At 45.7% G+C, this 24,610-nt stretch overlaps 1 protein-coding gene across 1 annotated transcript; it reads right to left on the reverse strand.

Moving 5' to 3' along the window:
* Positions 1 to 251: 251 nt before the first annotated feature.
* Positions 252 to 24,610, reverse strand: MEX3A (mex-3 RNA binding family member A). Its single transcript, XM_028710441.2, has 2 exons — positions 23,775 to 24,610; positions 252 to 5,219 (listed from the first exon to the last, which is right to left on the reverse strand). The coding sequence occupies exons 1-2, from the start codon at positions 24,349 to 24,351 to the stop codon at positions 4,114 to 4,116; spliced, it is 1,683 nt and encodes a 560-aa protein (XP_028566274.2). The 5' UTR covers positions 24,352 to 24,610; the 3' UTR covers positions 252 to 4,113.

Raw genomic sequence — 24,610 nt, forward strand, 5'->3', positions numbered from 1 at the left:
CATTTGTTCTAAGACAGGATACATACCCCTTCCATTTCTAATTAGCAAGTGTGGATGTTGGTTTGGGTTTTATACTCTTATTTTCATCTTATTTTTTAAAGGGGGAATATCCATTGATTTTCACCATGCGTGCATGTGTGTTGGTGGGGGTGGGGAAGAGTGTTTCAAATGTTTGTTTTAATAAGAAAGACAATGGGGGGGAAAGAGGGTAGGAACAGATCCACATGCACCTCCCCTGCTCCCGGTCGCCATTCTTCCACCCTTTTACTACTCACCCCATAGGGCCAGAGCTAAAATCTGCCCCAACCTCCCAATAAGTATTTCCCCACGTAGGGAGACCTCTCCTCTTCCTCAGTTATCCTTTCTCCATTGCCTGGCATTAAAAGAATTAAAAAAAACATTGACCGAAAACTTTCTCACATTAACTACGAAACAGACTTCACTCCGCCAAGAACAACTAAATCCAAAGAATATATCCAGCCCCGAATGGGGCGCAACGTTGTCAGAGGGAGCACCATCAGACGGGGGGGGGGCCATCCTTCTGACCCCACCCTTTATTCCTTTGCCACAAAGTCTGGGACACCCTCTTGCTCATCCTCCTCCTCCTCCCCCTATCCCCTTTTATCTACATGAGTGGGAGAAGGCCAGGCAGCCCCCTCCCACACCAGGAACAAATGGAATCACGTCAGTATCCGTTCGTTTCCTTTTGCATTCTCTTTCTTTCTTTCTCCAAAAAAAGAAAAATGTATTTTTCTCTCCCCACCCTCCTCCCCCCAGCCCCCATTTCCTTTCCCCATTTCTCATACCAGGAGTCATACAGTCCTATTTGACAAAACAGGCACCAGAACTTTTCATTATTATTTTTTAAAGAAAAGGGGAAACTGTCAGAATTTGTGGTGTCCATGAAGGGACTTGTTTTTAAGAAGAAGGGGGTTGGGAAAGCTGGTGAGGCCAGTTACCAAGTATTTCAAAAGCCTTTGCAGGCTTTCAAAAGGAATGCATAGAAAGTTGTTTTGCTGGCATGCCAAGGGATGTGCCAAGGACGGAAGAGGGCAAGCCGCACACTTCACTTCCCACGTGGTGTGGAGATCAAGCTGCTTTGAAGGCAACTCCAGATGAATCTTGATGGCAAGGCCAGCCTTTGCCATCTGGAGGTACTGGGTTGGCCAAGGCTGACAAGGACACTTTTGCCAGATTTGGAAACTGAGAGGCTGAAGGCCACCTGAATCAGCTCCATCTCGTCCACTGGCAACCATCCACATTTGCTTTCATAGAGAAAAATTCACCCGAGTTTGTCATGAACGGATTTGGCATGCTTAAGTTCTAATTTTCCATGGTGGTTGACCCAATCCAGTTCAAGTTGTGGAACTGCCATCAGTCCAGCACCATTTAGAGGCAGTTATGTATTGGAATTTGAAAGGAGAGCAGGCAATTCATGTTGCCAAGCTCACCTGAATGTAAAAAAAAATGCAAATAATTTTGATTGGGGTGGTTTTTGTTTTTTGGAAAACACCCAGATGCCTGCACAAAACTGCAATGCAGAATGAAGCCACTTCAGCATCAAGGGTAGGTAGGAAGTCCCAAGTAAAACTGACAGTGTCCCCTTTAGCAGAGCATTGTCTTTTGAATGTTATGTTAAGAACCTAGGAGGTGATCGCCCTTCATCTTAACCCCTTCTTCTTCCAATTCCAGGACAATACATGTTTTGTCATCATTTAAAGCAACACCTTCACCCCCAGCTCCCTCCCTTCAGACATGGATTATAGTCACTTGTTACATTCAGCAGAATGCAGTTTGGGTTTTTGCCGAAATAAAAAAATGGTAGAGCTGCAGGGCTGTGTGTACTCTCTGAAAGTAGGGATAAAGTATAAGAGGTGGAATTTGGCATCATGAGAAATCAGGATCCAAGGAGGCTTCCCAATGGGACAACATGGGAGGGAGTATATGTAGCCACAGCCCAACCTCCTCTGGCCAAGGGATGAAGCTTTGGTGTTGCACATAGATAGCCCTGTGATTCCCAAGGCTAACAGCTATGTCAAATAATTTTTGCAAAATCTGGGGTGGAATCTGAAGGGATTCTGTTTAGCACAAGAGCACACCCAGCCCTGTCAGTGGATGACTTGAGGGCCATGTAGGACAAATCAATAGGACAGTATTCGGGGGGAAGAAAAAGAGGGGATGGCTTCCATCAGGAAGCATGTTATGTGATGATGAAAGTCATGTTTCCTGCAACGTATCATACAAGGATAAAAATTGAGAAGCTCTCATCTTCTAGAACCATCTATAAGAAGCTGCAAAGTTTCTTGTTTCCAACGTTTCCTTCTAAATAAGGGTCCAAGAAGTGTAAGCATATGTAAAAACGGGAATGGGAAGGAGAGCATATACCGTGTGTGTGTATGTGCGTGTGTACATACACACATGCACACACTTAATGCATATAACTCTGTTATTTTTAATCCACCCCTCTGAATCTTGGCAATTTGGCATCCATGTAGCAACTTGAAAAAACCTGACTACATTACGTTGCTGAGGGCGTTGAAATTGGCAGGGAAGCAAGTTTGAGCGCTTGTCTCTCCAATTCCCAACAGTTTGATAAAGTATCCTATGTAACAAAAGCAGGAGTCAAATGTCTTGAAATGATTAAGGATGTTTAACAAGGCAATTCAATATTATTTTTTCTTTCTTTTTTTTTGAGCATGTGTCTGTTTGCTTCATTGTGAAAAAAATATAATATATAAAACTAGGGCAACCTCAGGAAGATCCAGATGAGGACAGCAAAAAGAGGTTTTGGTCCATAAGGATATACTCTCATTTTATCTCTTTATTTGATTTTGTGTAACAAAAGTTTTGGTCCATTTTAAAAAGACGACAAAATTATATATAAACATGTTAATTCGTATATATATATTTTTTGCTTTCTGTCGGGTTGTGGGTTTGTTTTAAGTGGGCTTCGCTGCCAGTATTGCATGATCATCTTTCTTAGGTTTTGGTGCGAAATTGTCGTTGTTGAAATGAAGAGAAACAAAGGAAGGAAAAAACAAGGCTTGTCTTTTTGCATGAATGTTTGAAATTGCATCGCTTGGCAAGTGCGGGGAGCGAAATGCAGAAACCTGGATGTCAACCCTCACCAAATCCCCCTTGAGTGGGAATATGGAAGCGTTGATTTGTGGTGTGGGGGGTTTGTTTTTGGGAAATACCCTGTTAGTGACTCCTGATTCTTATTAGATGAATCCCTGCTCGAATAGGAAAAAGAAAAATCAAAGTTCAAGAGTTTTGTGGTGGCTCAGAAGATTCAAAATGGAAAAATAAAACGGTGGCCAGGAGGATTTTATCTCGGGGCTCTTCTAACACCCCCATTTCCCCATTTCACTGGCTCTAATATTATTTTTCATTTTAATTTTTTTTTCTTAGGAAAAAAATAGAGGAAAAAGAATATAAAGATCTTTAGCTGCTTCTTTTTCTTTTTAAGTGTTTTGAGGTAATACAGTTGTGCCCTCGTTTGATCAGGTTCCCAGAGGCTGATGGTTTCTCTCATTATTCTTTCTTGTTTCCCTTCCTGATTTACTTCTTTCTGAGCTTTTCATCCACCAGGCAGGTTGAAGGGCCCAGCAACTTCAGACCACGTTCAGACCAAGACCAAGGCTGGGTTTGCGGGATGAGAAGACGACCCCTGACCTGTCCAGTAATGACTTCTCTCTGTTGCCGGCAGAAACCACAGGCCCTGCCCCAAAATGCCACCACATCGTACCTCCCACGTTGCTTGAGAATCACTTGCGTGTGTGTTAAAGAGTTTCTCGATTTAAAAATGACACTACAGGCTTTATAGTGTAGTGATTACCTTCCCAAATATTCCTGGCTTCTCCATTTTAATTTTATCATCATCTTTATTATTTTCTTTAAAAATAACCCTACATTGCTCCTAAAATAATTTCTTTCTTCTCCTTTAAATTAATTTCATTTTGTTTTCCCCCCTAATTCGTTCATTCTTCAAATTATTTCATATCTGTATTTTTCTCTCGCTCTCTGCTGTCCCCTCCCTCCCGTCCTGTCACCCACTCCAGTTCCCCCTATGTTGTCTTTTCCCCCCTCTCTCAATCTCTCTCTCTCTCTCTCTTAAGAAAATATTCTAATGGCCTGAGTGGCTGCTGCATGGCACACGGGGCATTCTGGGTCAGTCCGCTCACAGATCCGCACGGCACACTCCATGCAGAAGAGGTTGTGGCCGCAGGGGACCAGAGCTGCCGTCACCTCACTCTCAAAGCACACCATGCACTCCCGGCTGCTGGAGATGGACGTCCGGGTGGCAGCAGAAGCACCCAGTTTGGAAAACCCTTGCAAAGGCTCCCCCTGAGACCTTCTAGGAAGCCCAGAGAGGGTAGGCTCTTGTATAGATGAGGATGGGGAGCGGTGCGAGTTGGGATGGATGGTGCCTGTATTGCTAGATCGCTGCTGCTTGGAGAAGAGGACCGAGACAGGGTTGGTGTTCTCCTGCCCAGCCCACAAAGGAGCACCAGACTCTGACACGCCGTAATACAGATCTTGTTTGTTGACACCATAGTTGGGGAAGAGGTAACTGTAATTGAAATCGTTTTGGTCATTCAGCCGGGGTGTCTCATAGGCAGGGTCCACAGAGCAGTCGCCAATGCACCCGAGGCTGTTCTGACGGAAGGTGGAGAGAGGCTTGCATCCAGGGGCTGGAGTGTGAACCCGCCAGGCCTCTGAGTATCGGTTCTCCATGCCCGAGTCAGGACTGCTGGACAGGAAGTCATTCTCGTTGTTGTATTCTAGGATCTTGCCTGTCCGGACGGCTATATGAGTTTCAATCTCCTCTCGGGCCCGCTCCACGTTGCCTGGGGCTCCCGTGATTTCGAAGACAGGGTCCCGGTCCCGGCTGGGTGTGATGATGTAGGTGTTGGTCTGCTGCTGGATCCGTTTGATGGTAGCTCCTTTAGGCCCCACCACTAAGCCTACCACGCGGTATGGGACCCGGACTCGGATGGTGACTTGCCCCGGCAAGGTTGGAGCACTGCCGAAGGTGGTGCCAGCCTTGTTACGAGAAGCGCGGATCATGGAGAAGTGCTCGGCTGCAGAAATAATTTCCCTCCTTGCCATGGCGACGTCCTCCCTCCGCCCAGTCACCATGAAGACAGGCTCTTCCCCACGTACTGGAGTCTTGATGTAGGTGTTAGTCTTTGCCCTCAGAGCTTTGATTTTGCAACCTTTAAAGACAGAAAAGAAACAAAGGATATACGAGTTAGTGGTAGGCCCAGTTTCGAAAGGCACTGAGGATATGTGCAATGTACAGTTCTGGCCACCACAAAGTCCTTAAAGATGACATTGAAGAATTGGAGAAGGGACAGAAAAGAGTAACCAAAATGATCAGTGCGCTGGAGCAATTACCCTAGAAGGAAAGGTTACAAACAATGTTCTGGGCTTTTTAGTTTAGCAAAAAGACAACTAACGGGCTCATGAAATGATGCGCCATGTGGAAAAATGGGAAAGAACATACTCTGTGGTAAGCCCTAAATTGTGGAACTCCCTCCCCACAGAGGTGAGTCTGGCACCTTCAATATTCCAGAGAATACTGAAGACACATCTCTTTACCCTGGCTTTTGACACGAAGTGTATATTTTCAGGACCCACCTTAATTTTATGATTGAAACTAGTTTTAAAGTGTTTTTAATAGGCCTCAGAGAAGATTATTTCTTCAGACAACAACTAAGGGGATTTGTTGGAGAAATGTGTGCTGATAACCACTATTCTATGTGGCTTTAGGAATGTAAGAAGAGTCTGTGCTGGATCAGACCAAAGATCCATCTATTCCAGTCTATGGGAAGGAGGGCATGAAGGCAGGAGCCCCCTCCCCAGCAACTAGTTTTCAATGGCAGACTGCCTCTCATGTTGGATGTTACACAGAATCCTTATGGGGATCGGACAAAGTTATGGAAGAGAGATTTTCAATCACCATTTGCCATGATAACAAAATCAAGTCTCCATGTTCAAAGATAGTTTGCCTCCAAATACCAGTGGCTGGGGTAGGTCACTGTGGGGAACCGGACTAGCTGACGCTTTGGTCTGATCCAGCAAGACAGTCTCTTGGAACGCTGTGAGTAAGGTAGCATTTCCCCCCTCTAGGGCTGGATCTAGACACATCAAAGAAGTGTTTCAGTTAAACATGTTGTAAATTTAAACAGGGAAAACAAGTAGAGAAAAATGGGAGTCCACATCACCATCTGGTGGCACAATGCTATATCGCATATACAACACATGTAAATTGCTTTTTCTTTACCAATCTAGCAGAGTCCTAGGTTACATTTCTCCTTTCCAGTGCTAACATTCCATGATTTGTTCCCCACAAGCAAAATGCATCCATATGATGTCATCATCAAAATGCTGCCCCATATTACTTTCTTACTAAATCTCTAGTTTCTTTTTCTATGGAAAATCTTATAATTCCCCCCCCCCATAGTAAATCTGGTTTAAACTGGAATGGGGAGGGGGTATATACTGGATTTTGATTGGGTTGATGTCATGTGGATGCTGTAAAAAGCACTGACTCCACAATAAACTACTGGGTGTAAGTGCCCTAAGTCCTTACTTTTGACTAACCCATGGAGGATCAGTGGCTACCAGGCATGTTAGCTATGTACTACCTCCAGTATTGGAACCAGTGCACCTCTGAATACCAGCAGCTGGGAATCTGGGAAGTTTGGAGAGATCACCTGGATGCAATTCTTTGCCCCATGTATGAGGCCATTTCAAGCACAACTCCATTTTATAAAAGGTCTGATGAATGCTAGTGGCAGAAAAAAGAAAATCCCACTGAACAAGGATGGGAAATCTGTGGCTCTCCAAATGTTGCTGGACTTCAACCCTCATCATACCTGATTATTAGCCATGTTGCCTGGGGGTTTATGGGAGCTGGAGAACAAGAACATTGTTAAACTACAACTCCCACAATCCCTGACCAGTGGCCCTGCTGGCAGTGGCTGATGGAAGCTGTAGTCCAGCAACTCCCAGAGGGCCAAAAGTTCCCCATCCCTGCCCTTATGGCACAACATCATTAAACAAAGAAATGAAAAGTAGGATGTTCCAAGACGAAATATTCTAGAGACAAAAACTTATTTCTTCCCTCCTCTGTATTCATGGAACTGGGATAAATAATTTATCCCAAGAAAGACTTGAGGTAAGGTATGTTTTCAGAAATCCCAGTCTAGATGGCAAGCACTGGCAGAAAGCCAGAGAGCCCCACTCACTGCTGCTTTGCGCCTTGGGAGGATACAAATGCAGTGCAGTTGGGGGGAGGGGGGAATGCTGCCCCTAATGGACTGATCTCTCTCTCTCTCACTGCACCGAAAGGATCAATTTCATTGGGGCCGGGAATCTGCATTGTGAAAATCTGCCGACGTCCAAGGCCTGTTTAGGAGACAAAACAGCGGCGACCCGATTCTTCTCCCCAGATGTGTTCAGCTAAGATAGACACGGAGGCCCTCCCTCATTTAATGGGTAGTAGTGGTGGTAGTGACTGAGTGGAGCTAGAGGGAGGAAGAGCAATGAAAGAGCCCTCGTGTAATAGGAAAGGTGAAACAAAGGGGTGATGGAGACGGGAGAGACAAAGGATGGGGAAGCCCATGCTGGGCGCAGATGGGAAGGAAACCAAGGCAGAGATGTAATTGGGGACAAATGTTGCTGCACAAGGCTCTCTGGGGAGGGGGGAGAAAGGGATGCAGGCAGGGTAAAAAATAAAAAAGAGGAGGGGGACGCTGCAGACCAAAAGGCAAAAGGGACCCTGACAAGGAGAGCGTAGAGGAGGAAAGGGGGAGGGGGAATCAAGGAACAGACAAAAGGAGGCAGGCAGGCAACCATGGGTGGGGGAGGCTGTGACTGGCCCAGAAACAGGACAAAGGGTGCCGCAGAGTCAGACAGATGGAGGGAACCCTTCCTCTTGAAACAGAGTTGGAGGGAGGGGAGACCCCCCCCCCACATGAAGGAAGCAAGAAGTACACATCCCTGCAGATTCTGCCCCATTCTCCCAGCCCAAGCAGGCACACTACTGAGTAGTAGGTGAGCTGAAGACAATATTGATGCCAACCTCTTTGCACGTGGAAGTGGTCTAGAGAAATTGTTAACTTTTCTTGCTAGGTTTTGCCTGGCAGGGCTGGAATCGTGAATGCTTGCCACCCTGTCATGTATGTTGTTTCTGCCATGTCCTAGGAAATTGCCTCAAAGTGGAATGAATAGGGTGCGGAGCTGCAAACATGACTTGATGGAGGAATGCTTGCAAGAACAAGTTTGCTGTGTTAAAAGTCCCCCATACTCCAAAGAAGCCTGAAGAATGGAATCCCTTTCCAAGTAATTGCACACCTGCAATGTGGCCCAAGTTACTAATTCAACTGGATTTTTGTAACCTAACCGTTTCAGAGCTTGTTTTCCTCTGCTGTGAATTTGGGCTGAATTGTTGGGGTAGGTTTTCCCACCCATTATATCCATACTCAGAACATATCTGCAGTACAGTCTTGAATGTATTTTATAGTCATTTCCATGCTCTGGGCATCTGTAGTTCTGATATAGGGGTTTGAGACTCTCTCGCCAAACTACAATTCCCAGGATACTGTACTTTGTGTTTTTGTGGGGAGGGACACATGACAACCAAATTGGTATAAAACCAATATACGTTGGTGGAGTAGATGTTCTCTCAACCTCAAGTGGAGCTGTGGGATCTTCCCCCACTTCTAAACAAGAACTCGTTAATTAAGGGCCTTGTTAATTATGGAAACCAAGCCATATAGCAAAGCTTTTTGAGTTCCAGCGTGCCAAAAAGCAAAGGAAAAAAATCATTCATAGAATCATAGAGTTGGAAGGGACCTCTAGGGTCATCTAGTCCAACCCCTTGCAATGTAGAAATCTCAGCACAGTGTCCCTCATCTAGTTTGAAACCATACCAGAGCCTGCTTAGCTAACAGTTTTATTACTGCACCACTAGGAGCATGAAAGTGAGAGAAATTGTGTGCACATCTGAATTGTTTGTTTCTCTGGACATCTCAAATGACCATGAAGACCTGTATGATTAGGCCTTGGTTCCTGGGGCCAATATAGATGCAATGGGAAGAGCATGATATATTTAAATACTAAACTACCCCTGTTATGTATCAAGTGAGTGTGTCTGTGCAAGTTTAAAAGCAAAAGGAGGTGAGGAATGCTGAACTCTCTCTACTTGGAGCTGGCAGAGAGGCTGTAGAGAAGCACACCATAAGATGGGGGCTCACATGTTTGCCCTGCCCCCATTTTAAGAACAGGACCCCACCCCCATTCCTGCTCCTATGTGGTTGGGGTAGTGCTAGGTCAGGACACACATAACAGCTGCCATCATGTCAAGTTTGGCCCTAAATGAAGTAGGTTGTACCATTTCAGGCTGCAGCTCATGTAACTGAATGCTCCCTGCACATAGAAACCTAGCATGTCAGGTAGAAATGAAGGCAGAGACCCTTCTACTTGACACAATAGTGCAGTAAGCCAAGCTTTGTAAATCCACAAGTTACTTTGCTGCATGAAATATCTTTTAAAATAATCTCATGAACTCCACGCTTGTCTCTATCTTGCCTTCTAAGGATGTTTGGACTCTCCAAAATTTCATCCGAACAAGTGCACTTAAATGCACTAATAAATGCATGCACATGGACACAAGCAATCTGTCACAGTCAGTTCGTACCTACAGCCAGAACAATTGTTAGGTTATACATTCTGATGTACAATTTGAAGTCTTTAAAAATAAAGACTTAAGATCGGTTTAATCATGTTTAGCAGGTGGAAATGTGAAATGACAAAGGGGGGGTGTCCTCCTGTAGTTGGAGAGCAAAGCTGTTGCAGTTATGCAGGAACTTCCCTGTTTTCCTGCACAATGTTGTCTACAGAAGTACACTATGAAACCTAATGTAAACACAAACACCAGTCAAAATCAGGATAAACAAACTCAGCATCAATAACAATAGTCTGGGAAAGGTTTTGTGTGTATGAAGGTTGGTGGAAGAACAAAGGAAATAGCTTGGTGGATTTTCCCAGGCAGTGAATTCCGAAGGATGGATGCTATAATGGGAAAGGCCCTGTGTCAGATCCCAGCCTCTTGCTCCTTGTAAATTTGGAGTTGCAAGGGGGTGGGGAGAGAGAGAGAGAGAGAGTTTGAGATACAAAGATAGAGAGAAGGATGAAATCAAACAGGAGACAAACAGAGGGGACAATACCAGCTTGACAGGGGCCCAGTTCAAGGGTAAAGCACCAGCATTGCATGCAGAATATCCCAGCTCAACTCCTTGACATCTCTATTTAAACAAACCTTAGGTGGCTAAGAAAGGAAATGCCTTTTCCTGCGACCTTGGGACAGCCACTGCCAGTTAGAGGAGGCAGCACTGGGCTAGTGACCTGGTTCTGCATTAGGCAGCTTCTTCTGTTCATAGAAATAAACAGGAAGGTGAAAATCAGCAGTGTGATCCTACATGGCTTGTCTCCAGCCTGGAAAGGCTAAAGATTACTCTTTTAAGGATCTAATTATTCATAGGTTCAAAGCAGTTACTTGCAAATTTAGCCAATGATGTTTGGACTTCCATTTTTCTTTGGTGAGTGAGGGAATGTATGTCTTGATTTATACTGTGGGCTGCTTGACACTGCAACAAAGTCAGATAGATAGGGAGCCTGAGGCGATCCTAGGGAGGTTGCAGCACCCCGATATTACCATGATGTTTTCAAACACCTGTTTGTCATATTCACACTTCATTTTTCTCAGTGTTCAGAATATATCTCAGGTGTGCATCCATTCTACAAAGTATAATCAAAATCCCTTTACTTGGCCAGACAGAGGCGGGCATCTTGAAAATCTTAACCCTGGCTTGCAGCACAGGCTGAATAATAATTAGAACGATTCCTTTATGAAATAAACATATCTAGGCAAGGGGGGGGAAAAATCCTATTATGCTCCTACAGACTTTGTAAAAATAAATAAAGGTTATATATATCTGCTGTACAGTTAACACATTTTTGGGGGGGGTTAAGCTAAACAAAACCTGGAGATGATGAAGATTATTATTATTATCATTAAAGCATGTGCTACAGATCGCCAGCCAACCATTGGAATATCTGTGCCTCACTGCATTGCCAGTGTAAACTGTTGTTGCATGAAAAAACGGCACTGCCAGCAGCAGCAGCAGCAGCAGCAGCAGCCAGGCGCGGATCTTGAATGTATCGCAGTACAGTAGAAAGTGGGTGTGTCGCTGTTGGGATGGTCATCTTGGACACATGTTTTCCATGCCCGACCAGGAAGGGGAGGGGGTGACAACAGGAAAGGAAGCTTGGGCAGGTGCAAAGTATAGGGGGAGGGGTCCTGAGGCAAAGGCGTTGGGTTGTTTTGGGGGGGGGGGAGGAAATTGAATTAAGCTGAGCTTCAGGAGACAATTTCCTACTGCCCTAGATTCTCAGCCAGGCTGATCTGCAGAACCAAGGTTTGCTTGAATTTACTAGAAATTTTACATGCTCATTCACGGACTTTTCTTCCTCCTCAGTGCACACTCCCCACTCTGGTCTGCCTCTGCGTGGTTTTGTTCACATTACTAAGAGGCACTCAAGTTGCCAATCTATTTTGGCTCTAGATCTACTGTATTGCAATGGGAAACATTGAATGAGTTGGGCCTGCCTCAGTGGGGCATCCGTTATTTCACTGGTCTCAGTGGGAGTTCTGGACCTGATTACCTGATGGAGGTATTGGGGCTGCTTGTGCACTGTGATTCTGCAAAAGCGCAGCATACAGTACTAGGTGCAAATTAACATTCCTAAGAATCTGAGCGCTCTCTCCTTCTTTTAAAGAAAGTTTCTGGCTGTTAGGGTTATGAGTATTTGCTTCATAGTGAAACTCAGATGGCTGGCAAATTGCTGGTTAAAGTTTTCAGAGGTTGGGAGACTCCAGAGTCCTCCATAGCTCCTTCCCATGACAAGAGGCAGCAGAATGCCCAACAGTAAAATGGTGAAATAAATTGTGTAAAATGAAGCAAGTTTGTCACTCAAATTTGCATTGCCAGGATGCAGAATGCAGCTTCTCTTGGTACAGACCTGCAGTTACTATGGCACAGAATACACACACACACTATCCAGAGCAATGGCCTTAATCTCTTCTGGAAATGAAGCCGTAATTTAAAAAGAACCCTCTCCTAGTGGAATAATCTCAGTGACTACCACAAGATCCATTGTTTGTAAAACATTGACTAATTTGTATGTTAAGCGGGGAGAAAAACAAAAACCAGGTCTGCCACTGAGTTGCAGCAGATCTCTGGTGTGTATACCAGTATGATAGCAGAGCTTTCAAAACACTGCTTTGTAGCTTTCATGCCTTAACCCAGGACTGTTGATTTCAAATGTGTTTATTCACTCACTGAGCAGATACCTGGAGGTCAGGCCTTTAACCCCCTCCCCCCAGTGTGCACAAATTGACACCAAATTAATAATCCCACTGTTTAGGGTTGCCAGGTGACTAGCTGCTGTAGCCCAGCTGACAGAAAAGAAATAGGTGAGACTCCTTTTCCCCACCCCAAAATACTTTTTTAAAAGTGGTGAACTGAATATATAGCTTTTGTTTTCGTTTCTATCTTGCAAAAGAACGCATTTGCAGCATATTACACTTCTTCCAATGATCTACTAAAAATCATTGGCCCCTGCTCTGTAGTGCCTGGGTCCTCCTCTGGGCTCTGCCCTAGTTTGATTTCAAGAATGGCGTGCACACATACACAAACAACACTGAACAATTATTGCATGTCACCTGTTTTTAATAATTTATAGCATCAATCTTCATGTGGTGGGTCAGAAGAACCCTCAAGTGGGTCACATCCTGGCTTCAGGCGGGTCACTGTCACACCATGACACTGCCACCATTTTCTTTGCACTTATTTTGGTATAAAGGTCTTTTGAGTTTTTTAAAAGAAGACAAAATGCAAAGGAAAAAGACAAGGAAACAAAACATACAGAAAAACACTAAGCACACAGGGAAGACAACTTATGATTACATTTACCTGGGAGTAAATCCCACTTAATACTATTTCCAAGGAAACATGCTTTGCATTGAGCTGTGCGGATAGGTTTGGAGTATGACCATACTATCTTTTCGGTACGGTTGTCCCATGAAATTTTGCTGCCTGAGGCAAATAACAAGATGGTGCCCCTTCCCAATTCAATGTATAGAAAAGCCACTGCACTAACACTGAAATCTGACTTCAGCACTGGTGACAGGTTAGCTGGTCAGATTAAGGGGCCTAGAACAGGCTGTGTGGCAACAAAAGGGAATTCAAGAAAAGCAATTGTGAGCTGCTGATACTCAGCAGCTTCTGCCACCTGAGGCAGATGCCTCACTCTGCCTTATAGTAGAGCTGGCCGTGGTTTTAGCCTGTGTCTAAATAAATAAATAAATACTGTCCACTCATATATTGCTTGACTATTAATACTCATTTAGCATCTACAGTACTATCTACAGCAGTGCATATTGTTTTTAATTCCTTCACTTTGGCGTCACATGTCTTTTATTGTTTTAGGATGATTGTTTATTGCTTTTGTGAACTGCTTTGGATATTTTTTATTTGTGTTTTCAATAGATGGATAAATAAAAGGTTGCAGCCAAGGGGTTGAAAGAGGCACAAAATTTTGAAGTTGACTGCCTCAGCCAGCATCAGGAGCTGGTGACCTCTGGCAGAGCCCAAGACGTCCAGGCCCACCTCAAGTGAATGAGTGGTTGCAGTGCTGAAGAGCCACTGCAGCTGCCCTCACCCCCTTGCTCTAGCCCTTGAAGGGACATAGTGAGGGCTGGGCCTACCAGGCTCAATTTTGGCCACCATGAAAGAAGGAAGAAACCTAATATGGGGGACCACCACTTGGAAGGAGAACAGGCAAGCACTGACCAAGTGGTGGCTGCTGCTTTTCTTCCTCAATGCTGCTGGGTCGTGTGCATGGTGGCTCTTGGGGCAGGTTTGCTGACAAGAAGGTCCCACGACCATTAATAGCATCCTGTTGGGCCCCCTCCAAAAAGATGGGGGCTAGCCCAAACTGTCAATTTATAGAACTGTGCTCTCCAGGAGTTGTTTGTTTTTTTTTAGGCTGGAGGTTTGCATCTTCTAGGCACAATACAGTGGTACCTCGGGTTACATATGCTTCAGGTTACATACACTTCAGGTTACAGACTTCACTAACCCAGAAATAGTACCTCGGGTTAAGAACTTTGCTTCAGGATGAGAACAGAAATTATGCAGCGGTGGCGCGGGAGTCCCCATTAGCTAAAGTTCAGGTTAAGAATGGACCTCTGGAACGAATTAAGTACTTAACCTGAGGTACTACTGTACCCTTTTTATCAGCTAAGAAAAAAAGAGGGTGGGGCATAAGAAGGTAAAGCAGAAAGACATGGAGAGGGCCTGAAAAATGGTGAGGAGAAAGAGAAGCAGGAAAATACAACCTTAAAATGAAATTAGTATAGCGAAAAGAAAAATGGATCCCAAGTTGCAGGTTAGAGTTAAAGATGGGTCGTGGTATGAAAATGCTGCTTTAGAGTGCATGTCAAGAAAGACAGCGCGATGAGAGGCTCTTTCTATCAGTTTCTGAGCCCCAAATATATTTCAGTCATTTGAGTAGCAGTTGGGGTGGCCCCTAAAACATCCCAATAAAGCTTTATGTCTGACACCTCTTTCATAACCCATCTGGAGGAAGACAAGAGCTGTTTTCATAAGGTGGAAGTGTATCACTTGCATGGGGCCTATGCTCTTGCACCCAAACATATACAGTCATACCTCATGTTGCGTCCACTTCAGGTTACGTTTTTTCAAGTTGCGTCCTGCGGCAACCCAGAAGTACCAGAACAGTTACTTCCGGGTTTTGCCACTCATGTATGCGCAGAAGCGCTAAATTGCGCCGTGCGCATACGCAGACACAGTGCTTCTGGATGCAAACGCTTCGAGTTGTGTACATGCCTTCAGGATGGATTACGTCTGCAACTCGAGGTTCCACTGTACAGCCTCCTAAACATGTGATTTGTGACTCTCCATTTTCCAGAGAGGAGCCTCAGGTTAAGTACTTAATTTGTTTCAGAGGTCTGTTCTTAACCTGAAACTGTTCTTAACCTGAAGCACCACTGTAGCTAATGGGGCCTCCCACTGCCGCCGCGCCGCCTGCACAATTTCTGTTCTCATCTTGAAGCAAAGTTCTTAACCCGAGGTAATATTTCTGGGTTAGCGGAGTCTGTAACTTGAAGTGTATGTTACCTGAAGCGTATGTAACCCGAGGTACCACTGTATGTGTTTGGGTGCACATGCATAGGTTCCTGAAAAGATTACCTCAGAACACGGGGAGCTTGCAGGGTGTAACCAGAGACAGGACATTCTCAATGGTGGTACCCTCTCAATTCCCTCCCAAGGGAAATCAGGAGGTCTCCCTCTTTACTTGAATTCAAAAAACGTCTAAAGACTTTCTTATATGTCCAGACTTTTGGCTGATAATTTTATGAAGTTTTTACTTTTGCCTGTCGTGTGTGCTGCTTTTAATTGTTCTTATGTAATTTTATTTCTGTGAGATGCCCTGGGCTCCCTTTGGAAGGGCAGGCTATGAATTTGATACATACAAACATACACACACCCCATGTGCTCATTAGTGAACAAAAAATGTATGAAAAGGGCCAAGCCCTCTGGGAAAGCTGATTTCACTCAGGCTCTCATATACAGGCATGCAAGAAAGCCATTAAAACCCAGCTACCATGTTCTGTGGGCAATTTTGAGGGACTGGTTTGGCCCTTCAGAACCTTCTGGAAGGGAATTGTGATCCAGCCTCTGATGTTGTGGTGCCTCCACATGAGGTAAACATGAGGTAAAAATGAAAATATAAGAGGGTCCCAGGACTCTTATGTTCTCAAACCCTCTCAGGACACAACTTCTATAGAGAATTGGGAGAGGGCTGAATAAATGGGAGCTGAGGAAAAGACTCAGAAAGGGCCAGAGACACATATAGAGGTCTGAGAAAACCAAATTAAAGTTGCAAGGTGAAGGAAATAACAGCCCCACCCTGCTGAAGCTAGTCCACCCTCAGAATTCTCTGTCAGGACCTCTTCTCAGAATTGATTCATACTTGACAACCCTATGCTCTTTTCTTTCTTTCTTTTGATATGCCGCCTTGCTGCCAAGTCAGTTCACAATTTTGAAATACTAAAACAAATGAATGGTATAAAATACAAAGCAACAGGCTTCTCTCAGGCAGACTGAGGACGAATCCACACCATACATTTAAAGTGCTATGATATCATTATAAACCAGGAGAATCCTGGGAGCTGTAGCCTGTTAAGGGTGCTGAGAGTTTTTAGGAGGCCACAAATTCCCCTCACAGAGTTACAACTCCCAGAGTTACCTGTGAAGAGGAATTGATTGCTGGGTGGGGTTTTGCCTGCTTGTTTTTTTTTTTGTTTGTTTGTTTTTTTTTTTGCTAATTCTACTTATTTTGCAGTGTGTGTAGATGTTTCGCTTTGCTGTAGGTATTCTGAGTATCAGCAGTTTTTCTTCCATTAAAGGAATATTTTGTGGTGTCCATGAGTTTCTGGGATTTCCCAGTGTGTCTCCAGGCTCATAAGTGTTGGGGGCCTGTTTTAAACAACAACCCCCCCCCAAAACACATACATTTAACAAATGTGAATTATCCATGTGACAAACCCAGGTTTTCAAACCTAAGTGTCAAACACATGGTTTTGCTTCACACATACACGTATATTACATACACTTCATTAGTGAACACTTGAAGTTTGGCAGCTGAAATGTATAAACTGACAAGTATTGTTTAAAGATAGTGTGAGGTGAAATGGAGGTTCTGCCTGTGACGACCCAGTTACACATGCAGTTCCTCACTTGATTTGCTATCATGTGTGAACCGTCTCATTCAGGAGCTAGTACTGGCAGCTTTCTGGTGGCAAGTTGGGAATTGCTATGTTACTATATGAACAACCATCCAGAATTCTCCTCAAGATGTGGAGAATGTACAACTGGCTCTCAGGTGTGACTCAGAGGCTCTGGTAAAAATCAGCTTTCTGGGACTTACTATCGTCAAAAAAGTTACATTTGTTGAAATACATGTGATAAAATTTGGCATGTATACCTAATAATAATAAGGTGTGAAGCAGGCAATAGTACTGTACTGTTATCTTTTCCTTGCTGTGACACATGGGATCTGATATACCAGGGGTGAGAAACAAATGCAAATGTTACTTTTGTACATTAGGGTATTTTCTTCACACGCTCACACACCCCTTGCTATCTTTCATTGAAGCAAGGAGGAGACATTATTAGAGTTCAAGGACACATTCCAGCAAGGCATTAAAACACTTAGGCTACAAAACAAAGCCAGTGAGAGTTTGGCTCCTGTGGAAAAAGTACCAGAAATAGAGGCTTAGGGGCCACATTTGTCCTCCAGGCCGGAGATTCCTCACTTCTACCTTACACGTATAGAAACCTGAAATAAGATTTGCCTATCTTTTTCTCATGAGCACCACTTAAATTTCTAGAAAAATAGGTCTCAGGATTCAAATTTGCTGGAAACGCCACTTGCCGATTTGGAATACACCCTTCACCAATCCCTAATGTGCAAGGACAACGTAAATATTCACTGTCAAAGGAAATGCATTTTACATATGTGAAGGAAATGCTCCCTGCACCTTCTCAACAGCACTTTCATCCATTTTTACCACATGCATTCTAGAGCTGAGTCTTGGCACTAGAAAAAAAAAAGCCAGGTCTAATTAAGCCAAGTACAAAATTACGCCAATTTTTGCAAGCCTCTAAACAACAACATTCTAAAACTTCTCCAGGCACCTTCCTCCAGCACAGACATGCCAGGAAGTTTGTCTAGAACTGGTGACATTTTTTCCCTTTTCCACTCTCTATACTAGATTTCACCAACCTGGTGCCCTCCAGATGTTTTTGGACTGCAACTTCCACCAGCTCATGCCAACATAGTATTGGTGCAACTCCCTCTCCCTCAAATAGAACTAGGGGAGTCCCACTCTAGTTGTGAGGGTTGCTGTAAAGTTAACCAAGATAGCATAGCTGAAACACTTTATAAATCCTAAGTATTATTGTTAAAGAAGAAAGCATTATTTTGTTGCAATCATGAGGTCTAGAAACATTTTTTTAAACGCCCCACACCCTGCTATTTGTGCAGTTCAATCCACTTGGTGTTGCACAGGAGTAAGCTCCAGGATTCTCCTGGGAAGTTCTCTGGTTTTGTGCTAGAGAACAACCACAGTTAAACTTAGCAATTTATTTGCCATACTACACAACTGCAGAAGAGGTGGCTCCTGTTAAAATTAGGTCATGGTATATAAATCACTGGTGCAGGTATGTGCAAAAGTGAGTGTGGGGAAAAAGCTAAGACCAAACCATGGTGACTTTGGCTGGCTGAAGCATCATTCACAGCCTGGCATGCTCCACCCATTATGCTGTGCAGAGAAATCAGGGTTTTGACTTGCAGTGGGCGGGAGTATAGTGCTACCAGCTTCAGCCACAATGCCAAGGAGGATAATTTCACCAACAGTATGGTTTCTGCTAAAAGTCAATGAAGTTACAGCTTTCCACATAACTCCACCACTTTGACTGAAACATTCTCTCTATATACTGTATTACATGACACTATCACCACATCATTAATCCATTGAGCTGAACAAAGGCCTCCTGCACTCAAAGTCATGCATCTCATGATGACTCCAGCAGTCCCTCTTAAAAAAATAGTGAGGTTCTTCTTTGGCTGTTCTTGACGCACCTGAATATCCAAGATGCTCTATGTGATCAGATAAAGAGCTATACTGCTTCAAAATGCTCACTAGATGGATGCAATGCAAAGACAAAGAGTTGTATTCAACGCTAGTTCTACTCAGAGTAGCCATGTTTATGTTACTAGACATGACTAACTTAGGGTCATTAATTTTAGTGGGTCTACTGAGTAGGACTTAGTTGACTACAACCCATAGCATGCCAGCAAGAAGGCAATGACAGAACCCTTCTCCTTTACATACTAGATTTCCACAGGGAGGGGTTTTACATGTTATCATGCTCAAGATTCACACAACCTTCATTCTGAAGGGACAGAGGGTTGCACTGCATGATTCTCCTAACGTTTAGCTCAGCCCATAAGATAACACATTCAGCCTCATGTTCCATCACCAGTTTTAAGACCAACCCAGAGCGCCCACTGTCTATGCACCAAGTCCATGCAGAAAGGCTACGTGGAGGGTTGCCTCACAGCAATGGAACTGTTTTTCTATAAAATGTCTATAAAATGTATTTCCCCCCAAAGGCTTGAAACTCCTCAATGGCTGTTAACTAGGTATTTGGTAAATTGAACCTGTTTCCACAAACATTTGCTTTTTGTGCATTTGTATATCTTTAACACCTTGTTTTTCCTTATGTACTATTTCCCTGCCCAGGAGCTGCTGAGCTGGAGCAGGGTGGAGATCAGGATGGATAATTAAAGAATTAATAATTAAATAAAGTGCCCTTGGCAGATGCCTGCACTCAGAATATGAACTTATCTTGCATCCTTTATAAATCCCGTAACTTGAAGGGCCGCGTTGTTTTGCTCCATGATTAAGTCGAGAGCATACAAGCAGCTCTTTTAAAAACACAGTTTCCATGGAGCGTGCATATGCTCCAAGCAGAACTTTGCCTCTCATGGTGCCTTTTGCACAAAACAGATCCATGCTTGGGTACCTCTCCCAAAAACCTAGATGGGGGGGTCACAGTTTTTGCTCATCAAAATAGCTACACCTGATTTTCATTTTTACATTTAGGGATGGAGGACTCCTGGACTCTTTATTCCTGAAGCCCAGGATGTGGGAATGGAAATCAACCCCATTGTCAATGTACTTTCAAGGGCAACAGGGAGGCAAATCAGTGGGTATTTATGCTGCTAATTAAAAATGCTATTTAGCAATGTCACTGAATGGCCCCCTTTAACATGTATGGTAAGCCATCCCAACACTGGATATTTTAACAATCTATGCTTTGATTGATGAAGAAAGCTACTTAAGCAAAGGAAAACCATGATTGTATTTAACCTGGGAGTAGATTAATGAAGGCCAAACATTTATTTTGAGCAAGCTGAATATTTGCATTTTTATACCCCTGTAGGTTTTTTTTAATAGCCCCCATCTTCTGCTTCAACTAGCCATGCCTAAATTTAGTTTTCTCACTCACTCACTCGAAGACTTCAAGCCAGTAGATATTCTAGTAATCCTCTGTTCTGTGGCAAAATCGAAAATGGAAGGGTTTCGTGGTAGCAAAACAAGATGCTGCTATTGTGCTCTCTGGGGTAACCCTGTTGACCCACACTCGATAGGCGGAGGGTGTGTGTGTGTTATTGGCACGGTATAGAGCAGTGTGCTTAGGAAGCCATGGTGTCTGCCTTTGGCAAAATGGATTGGTTAGATTTTCCAAAGATACCCAATAGCAGGCCCCATGAAGAACAATGGGGCTGAGAACCCTTTCTTTGTTGAGGTGAAGGGGGATGTGGTGGAGCCCTTTTCAGAGCCAGCCTTCAGGAACCTAGCCTTTCCTGAGCGATGCAGACACCGCGACTTCCATCCCAGGCCTTGTTAGTTTATCTGCTTTTGAGTTTCAGGTTTGGGGCAGTGCAAAAGTAGTCCCACTCCATGGGAAATAAAAGAAACAAAAAGATTTTGAGCAGTGCTGGTGCACGTGAACTGAGGAGCTGTCTCATACCTGTTTATTACGGTTCTAAAACTGTGGGAGGAAGCCCACTTCTCCTCTTGAGGAAAAACCATTAGTTTTCGCCAGCCCTTCTCTAAGCGCACTGCCGTATGCCATGCACACACCCCCTTCGCCTGCTGAGTGTGGGTCAGCAGGGTTACCCCAGAGAACACAACAGCAGCATCTTATTTTGCAGCTATGCAACCCTTCCATTTTGGATTTGGCTTAAAAGGCAATTTTATTTTAAAAACAACACACACACACACCTTTCCACACACCCCCTCTAAGAACCCAGCATAATTAAACAAAGAGAGGCCTATCTTTCGCTGCAATGCACCTCACAACAGTTCTTCGCCTGCGCCACCAGTGTTGAGCACCTGGGCAAAACAGGACTTGTGGTAGTGTGTCGATGTGGACAATGAACAAGATGAGGAAGAGGTGGGCACCTTCGGTGGGTGCACACCCACCCACCCACCCTTTCATGTGTTGCTCCATGCGACCTTGCTCTCCCCCCCCCCCCATTTTTCTTTGCAGAGGTTTTGAATGAACTCTAACTGACTTTGGGAATGGAGGAAAGGTTTGGTTTGCTTTATTCCCTGGGGAAGGTTGGAGATAGTGGCTTTACAACCAGGACAGTGCCGATACACAGTCTCAGAAAGGTGTTGCTCCCATGGATATGGGGGTGAAGGCTCATCTCTATGCTGCAGGGGCCCAGCTGCTGAGCCCCAAAGTCTCTAACAGTTTGTTTTGTTTGTAGGAGGAAGACCTGCCATTGCTAGCTCCATTGTTCTAATAACATGGCTCTGGTTTTTGCGGTGAATCATCCTTTCACTCCTCTGCCCCATAATCCTGCCCCCCTCTGCCACACAATTCGCAACTGAAACCCCATTTCCTTTCTTCCCTCCCGAGGCCCTATAAAACTTCCCCACTTATTGTGGTACATACAACTGGGAGTTGCAACCACATCTCCAGGGCTGACAACACACACACATGAGTATTAACAACAACAACTCAATGTGGAGACCCCCCCCTCCTTCTGAAACAAGGCAACTTTAGCAGACTCTGGCACCTTTGTGTTGACGAAGATGGGGGGGGGGGCGGTAGACAATTTACTGGCCATCTTCCTCCTGGGCTATGGATAGGACATAACACACACATGGGGTGTAATTTTTTTTTTTTTTTTAGGGCTCTCAGCTGTTGTCTATCATGTAGCCAGAGCACCACTTAAAAAAAGCCACAGGATAGAAAAGTGTTCATAAATGAAGACAAAAGGAGGGCTTCTAAAACATAAACTGTTGTCTCTACACAAGCACGCACACAAACACAGGCCACATATTTCTATAACAAGTTCAACTTTTATTAATCTGTTTTTCAATCCTTTATTAGGCTCCAAGCATTCGCCTCCTTTCTGCACACACACACACAGCCCTGCGCACCAGCCACTATTACAGTCCAGAAGAGAACCACACCCCCTTTTGCTTCCAGAAATGCACTCAACAAAAGGGGGGATTTTCTCAGCCTTCCCCACCGAGTCCCTAGCACCAGCCCATTGAAAATGGCAAGTGCACCAAATCTTCAAGACGGAAACTGTAATATTTGTAAGACCAGAGAGATACAATATAGATCTGGATGCAATTAAAAGTAACAGGCGTGTTTTCACAGTGTCTTGGGGGCACTTCAGATTTTGCATTTCCATTTTTGAAAAACAGAGCGAGAGACAAGACAAGACAGAAATCACACAGAGAGAGGGGAACTTTCTGCCATTTTCCCCTCCTATAAATTTAATGCATTTTATTTATTATCTAGCTTAGAGCGATAGAATCCCCAGTGCTTTTTATTTCTACAGTGCACTGTGCTGCTAGTAAAATGTATGGATTTGTGACCCTTTCTCAAAAGACATCCATTGCCTTTCCCCCCATGCCTAATGGAGAAGGACCCCACCCCCATTTCCACCCCCTGCAGTGGCCATTATTCATCTTAAGTGTGAGATGAGAAAATCTAGCAAGTGGCCCTGGAAATGATTTATACAAAGCAAAGGCAGATTCGAAGTGGGCGTGGGGGTGTGGTGTGTGAAACACTATTTAACTTTGCATCCACTGATATCCCCCTCTTCTAAGGCAGGTCAACATTAAGTGTCTCAGTGGGAACAAGAGTAGTGTTTTTTTTGCGAGGCTAGAGAAAAGGGCAAGTTGAACTTTTTTGAGAAGGGGGGGGGGGGAGAGAAGAGAGAAAGAGATGGCGGGTGGAGGAAAAGAAGAGGGATAAAGGAAAGTCTGAAAGAAACAGGAGCGACGGGGTAGAAGGGGGTGCAGCAGGGAGAGAGCTGGAAAGGCCGGATAAAAGAAAGGAGCAGAAAACGAAAGAGGGACGAGAAGGGCAACATCACCAGCGCAGGAAAGACGTGAGGTGGGGTGTGGGAGACAGGACAGAAGTGGGGTGCTGGGATGAAGGTTCTCAGACAAAACTGGGAAAGACGTGGCGGGGGGGGGGGAGCGAAGAGGCCAGAAAAACAAGTGCAGCGACGGTAGCAACAGCAGCAGGAGGAAAAGACTTACTGGAGGCACAAAGAAAGGAAGGAGGGAGGGAGGGCGAGGAGGCGAACATCAGTGGAGGGGGAGAACGGTGGGACTCGGGACAAAGGAGGGGCGGGAGGAAGAAAGAAGAAAGAAAGATGGAAGGAAAGATGGAACGAGGAAGAAAGATAAAGAGGGGGGAACCGGTGGGGAAAGAGAGAGAGAGAAAGTGAGAACTGGGAGGAAGAAGAGCGGAGGGGGGAGTGGCACTTGACAAAGACTGGAGAACAGAAAGAGAGGGAGAAAGCGGAGGGGGTGCGCAAGAAGAAAGAAGGACCCCCGTCCGGCGCAACGCCTGCCCAGCCAGCTAGCCAGCCTGGAGGCGGTGTGGGCGCGCTGCTGGCGGGCGGGCGGGCTGGGGTTGCGCAGACAATGGGCAACGCGGAGGAGCGCGGCCCCCTCCCCACTGCAGTCCCGTCCGGCGAGCCTCTCTCGCGCGCGGAGCGCTCACCTTGCCTGCCCACGATCTCGGCCACGTGCTCGGAGCTGGGCACCGGGACGCACTCGGTGGTGTTGGAGCTGCTCTTGAGGCGCAGCTCGGCTTCTTTGTACAGGACGCAGAGCTTGCCGGCCTCGGCGGCGCCGGTCGGGGGCGCGGGTGGCGGCGGCGGCGGAGGTGGGATCACGGCCACCGCCGAGGAGCCTTTGGGAGCCGCCTGCGACGGGGGCTGCTGCTGCTGCGCTGCTGAAGCTGGCGGAGGAGGAAGCGGCGGCGGTGGCGGCGGCTGTGGCAGGGGCGCTTGAGGCGGCTGGGGCTGCTGCTGCGGCGGGGGCGGCGCCGGGGGCTGCGCCGGCTGGTTGCTGCTACCGTCCTCCACCGCCCCGCCACCGACCCCCAGGGCCGAGGCGGAGGGCGCGGCGGCGGCCGAAGGCTCCCCCAAGCCCAGTAGGCAGAGCTGGTCCAGGGCCAGCTGCAGCGCCCGGTCATCCTCCAGCAGCGCCCTGTCCTTGCTGCTCCCTGGGAAGCAGCCCAGATCCCCGAAGCCCCCGTTCCTTTCCATTATCCCTGACACTACCAGGCTAGGCATGGCTAACAAAGGCTGGGGAGAGAGGGGGGTGGGGGGGCGCGGCGGCGGCGGCGGGATGGTGATGATGAGGATGGGGCTCGCTGCTGCTGCTGCCTTTGCTGCTGCTGCCGCTTGGATGGGGAGGGGGCGGGTGGGTGGGAGAGGAGGAGGAGGAGGGGGAAACAAAGAGCCTGCTAGAGAGGAGGGGGGAGAGGCACAAAGAGGTAGGGGGGAGGCGAGAGAAAGAAGGAGAGACCCCCGCCCACCTCCCCTCTTTTCC

The sequence above is a fragment of the Podarcis muralis genome, chromosome 16 (genome assembly GCF_964188315.1).
Source record: "Podarcis muralis chromosome 16, rPodMur119.hap1.1, whole genome shotgun sequence".
NCBI lineage: Eukaryota > Metazoa > Chordata > Lepidosauria > Squamata > Lacertidae > Podarcis > Podarcis muralis.

Bases quoted from the DNA above. Each gene is read 5' to 3' on its own strand.
- MEX3A (XM_028710441.2), bottom strand. From the start codon at position 24,351: ATGCCTAGCCTGGTAGTGTCAGGGATAATGGAAAGGAACGGGGGCTTC. The intron at 5,220-23,774 runs GTGAGCGCTCCG...CTGTCTTTAAAG, and splicing joins CGAGATCGTGGGCAGGCAAG to GTTGCAAAATCAAAGCTCTG.